General features: G+C 26.9%; 1 protein-coding gene across 1 annotated transcript; it reads right to left on the bottom strand.

Annotated features, from left to right (window-relative positions):
- Positions 1–75: 75 nt before the first annotated feature.
- On the bottom strand, positions 76–2,322 carry LOC105619885 (mitochondrial intermediate peptidase-like; the record flags this gene model as incomplete). The annotated part of the gene is given in 8 exon segments (XM_012201402.1): positions 76–390; positions 392–433; positions 582–723; positions 788–976; positions 1,089–1,168; positions 1,238–1,424; positions 1,701–1,963; positions 2,188–2,322. Coding segments are annotated over 8 exon segments (1,353 nt in total), but the record flags the coding sequence as incomplete, so codon positions are not given.
- Positions 2,323–4,183: the final 1,861 nt, after the last annotated feature.

Genomic DNA, 4,183 nt, shown 5'->3' with positions numbered 1-4,183 from the left:
TATATATATAATAATACTATATATATATATATATATATACTACTATATATATATATATATATATATATATATATATAAAATGATAATTTATACCTGATAAGAGCCATCGGAAAGTTGTTTTCCACCTTGGATTGTAAAGTGACAGTCTTGATTAGGTTTCCCTGCTCTTTCAAAGAAATCACAATAGATATAACCCAAAATTCCTTCCTCTTCATCTATCACAGCTAATTTGTGAACATTATTCGCCCATACTTCTCCGGATAACACTGGAACGGATTCGAGCTTAACTCTGTACAAAGACTGTGTGAGGAAATTTAAACCCTCCATACAGGCACCAAGAGAAAAATATGGAGCAAATTCAGTAGTAGAAGTATTTAACCAAGCTTTTTTTCGCCTTTGCTATAAAATAAGGTGCATCCCATGGCATTAATTCCTGTTTAAAATACAGAAAAAAAATTTTATAATTTTGTAAAATAGAAAATAAGAATTAATATCATGAATACCATTTGATATAATTACATGAATAACATAATTATAAATAACATTATATAAATACAGTAAGACTACAGATGGAGACAAACTTGTTTTATACGCGACTCAGCATTTTTCATTTTCTGCATCTCTTGAAAATCTTGCATCGCTTTAGATTGTAAATTATCGCTTAATATATTAAGAAATTCCTTTACTACAACTGGAGATTTAACCGTACTCCCTTTTATAGCTCTATAATAAGAAATTTTTTAATTACTCATTCATTTTTGTTCAAAAAACTATACCTTCAAATTACCTGTGTGCGTATGATGTAAATCCGCAAGATTCCGCCAGCAGATGCCTGGAGTGCAAAAGTTCATCTAATAAATATTCTTGTTCCTTATCCGGGAATAAAAATAATTTGTATGCCGCTTCGCGAACAGCAGTATTAGAAGAATCTATGTAAAATCCTTGCACTAATATCTGACCATTCTCCGTAACAAAACTGTGAAACGTATCAACGAGATACCATTCTAAAGTTTATACCTTTGAAAAGTTTTTTAAACAAAACGATAGTATTTAGTCGAAATAATAATCGATTAAATTACTACACCTACTATTGCCTGATAACATCAGGTATTACATCAGCATTAACTGTCCTCGGAGTAACGGCACCAGCCATGAATTTTTGTCCTACCTAAAAAAATAAAAAGAAAAAGCATATTTATGGATTTGATGATTAGAGATATTATTAAATAATATTTACTTGCAGGATATAATTATTTAGCTGTACTACTCTTCTTCTTTGTTTTTCAGGCAAGTGTATACCACATTGCTCAAAATCAAATAAGAATAATTTAGCTACATGATCATCTATATCAGATGTCATTTGAGTATCACCATTACTTGTTACTTGCTTTAATGAATCATACAACTCACGATGTGTATTTAATCTGTAAAATATCCAATTTATAAACATAATTGTGTTATTCTTCCATTATCAATAATATTTATTAAAATAATTTATTATTATCTTTAATAGTTTTTACATATTTTAAATATTTTTTAAAAATGCTTAAATCCATAAATATTTATAAAATAAAATTACAATATAGATTTTAAGGAAAATTCTTAAATCAAATACAATTGTATAATAAAAAATACAATAATAAATATATAAATGAACTGTTAAAGCAATTAAGTACAACATAATTCAAAAGTGAACTTACTTTTCAACAATGCCACTAACAGTTATACAAGCATCTTCAGCAGCTCGAACATATCGTTGATCAGGATGTGCGACTCTAATAAATTCTGCCAAATCCGCCACTTTACATAGCGTATTGGATAATTCATCAAATATTTCTACCATTTTTTTCTTTCTATCCTTGCTTGTCACTTCTTTGATGAGAATGTTGACTTCTGCCAGTGCATGATTTTTTAATGTATCAAAGCCATCCTCAGTTTTTAGCTCCGGAATACCAAACAATCCCTTGGGAATATTTTTAAATGATAAATATAATTTGATAAACAATATAAAATTAGATGCATTTATCTCTATTATGCTTATGTGAATTATTTCAATTTAAATATCAATTGTCAATTAAAGTCATATCAATTTTGTCAATTAAAGTCATATCAATTTGATACTTATTTTGATACTTAAAGTCTCTCATTTTAATAATTAAATGATAGATAAATTCCTTGAGATCTTACCGTTTCTTTCTTTAATAAACTTATCGGATGATACTTATCAATGGAATTAAACGTCGTGGCGAGGGGTGACCATGTGTTCAATCTTCTATCACCTCGTACATTTCGGAAAATTTGCCTCTGAAATATTCGCAGCATCCTTCGAAACTGTAAGAAATTATATCCGGAGAAACGGATCGTTTAAGTGATACAATCCGTATAATGTAAGTCCTTTGCGATAATTAATGCAAAACGATTAACGAATAAACGGTTACCGCGCGTAATGTCACCGACGACTACTATTAAAGATCCGATACTATTAAAGATCCGCTAATTTTATAAAAATTGTATCATTGTGAAAAAGTGTGTAAGTTACTAAGAATAAGAAACTGTAATAATATAATAATAATTTTATGATTTATGTATTTCAATATTTCATTAGACATGTACATATATTTAAAATTCAACAATATTAGATTTTTATTTAAAACTGCGATTTTTATGTTATCGTCTGAGTTTGATTATCAATATAAAAATGAGAACTGTCGAGAAAAAAATTAATTTTGCTACAATATATATGATATTATAGCATTATTTAAGTGTGCATATTTATTTATATATATATACATATAAAAATCACGATTTTAATAGTGTATTATTTAAATATTTACGTTAATAATCGAAAATTTATATTAATTATTATCGATAATGTCAATGTTCTTTAATTACCTCCGGATCCTTGAGATCTCTTTCAGCTGTGAATGACAAGAATAAAATGATACTCGAAGGGTGTTTTCGAAAGAAGAATGAGACCTTTATTAACAAAAATTTACCTAAAATTAACGGTTTTTAGTATAGTATCTCATCGATAATTACTTCCATCGATAATTATACCTCTCTGGTTACATCAACCGGGATGATTTGAGGCTCCTCTCAGGTTTCCTTCTAGTTGAACTTTCCAATCTTATAAAATTTATAGTCACTGGTTAATTTGAGGTTAGGTTACTATCAACAATAACAAACTCCGCGTGAATATTATATATTTAATAGTGTTTGATGGAATGGTTTGTGATATTAAGCAATGTAAAAAATGAATAATCAATTAAAAAGATATCTCTTTTGGTTTGCCCACGAGCACGTTGACTTCCGATTAGCCGTGAGTAATTTTTTTATCATGAAACTTAATGATCATTATAGAATGATCATTATAGAATTTCTTAAAGTGATAACTCAAGTGATTTACTATATTCGACAAATATGTGTCAAATTTTTTAAAATATGTTTTATATATTTAAAAGAAATACATTTTTCTAATATTATTGTTTTCAAAGAATTTATGTTATGTATCCTGCAATAAGATTTTTGTTTTAATCAATTTTACATAGGAAAAGAATGCAATGTTATTTTTATATCTTTATTTTTATATCCATTGTTTGCAAAAATATTATATGTTGTATTTGTATTTTATATTTAAAGAAAAGTTATTTCTGAGCTTTTGTAGTAAATTTGTAAATCAAGATGCTTCCATAAATATGTTTTATATAATGTATTTTATATATACAAAGTTGAGTGTCGTTTTCATATTATCCTAGCTCTATTTTTTAGGAAATGGACTCTATATTTGACATGTTTAATGTTAAACCATGCACAATGACAAGGCCGAAGGAACATGTAAGGAAGTAGGAAAATTATTAAGTATATATGATAATATATATATTTTTCTAATAATAATAAGATTTTGTATTTAAACAGGGGTCCCGTAATTTATCTAACAACGCTCGTAGGCAGATAGAGCATTTTTGACTAAACTGAGTCAAAAGTCCTCTATTATTTTGCAATTTTTGCAATAGTTAAGAGATTAATTACTAAAAATTGTCATATATTGGTTTTCAATAATTTTTTTCTCAAATGTTATCAACTTTATAGAAAAACAGCAAGAAATAAAAATTATTTATTTTCTTCTCATAAAACTCTAAAAATTTTTTCAGAATTTTTTATTAATTTTTAGTATTGCATTTTC

This window comes from Atta cephalotes (assembly GCF_000143395.1).
Source record: "Atta cephalotes unplaced genomic scaffold scaffold00023, whole genome shotgun sequence".
NCBI classification, from domain to species: domain Eukaryota; kingdom Metazoa; phylum Arthropoda; class Insecta; order Hymenoptera; family Formicidae; genus Atta; species Atta cephalotes.
The sequence above is the reverse complement of the archived record's forward strand: the minus strand, read 5'-3'. Positions and strand labels throughout refer to the sequence as shown.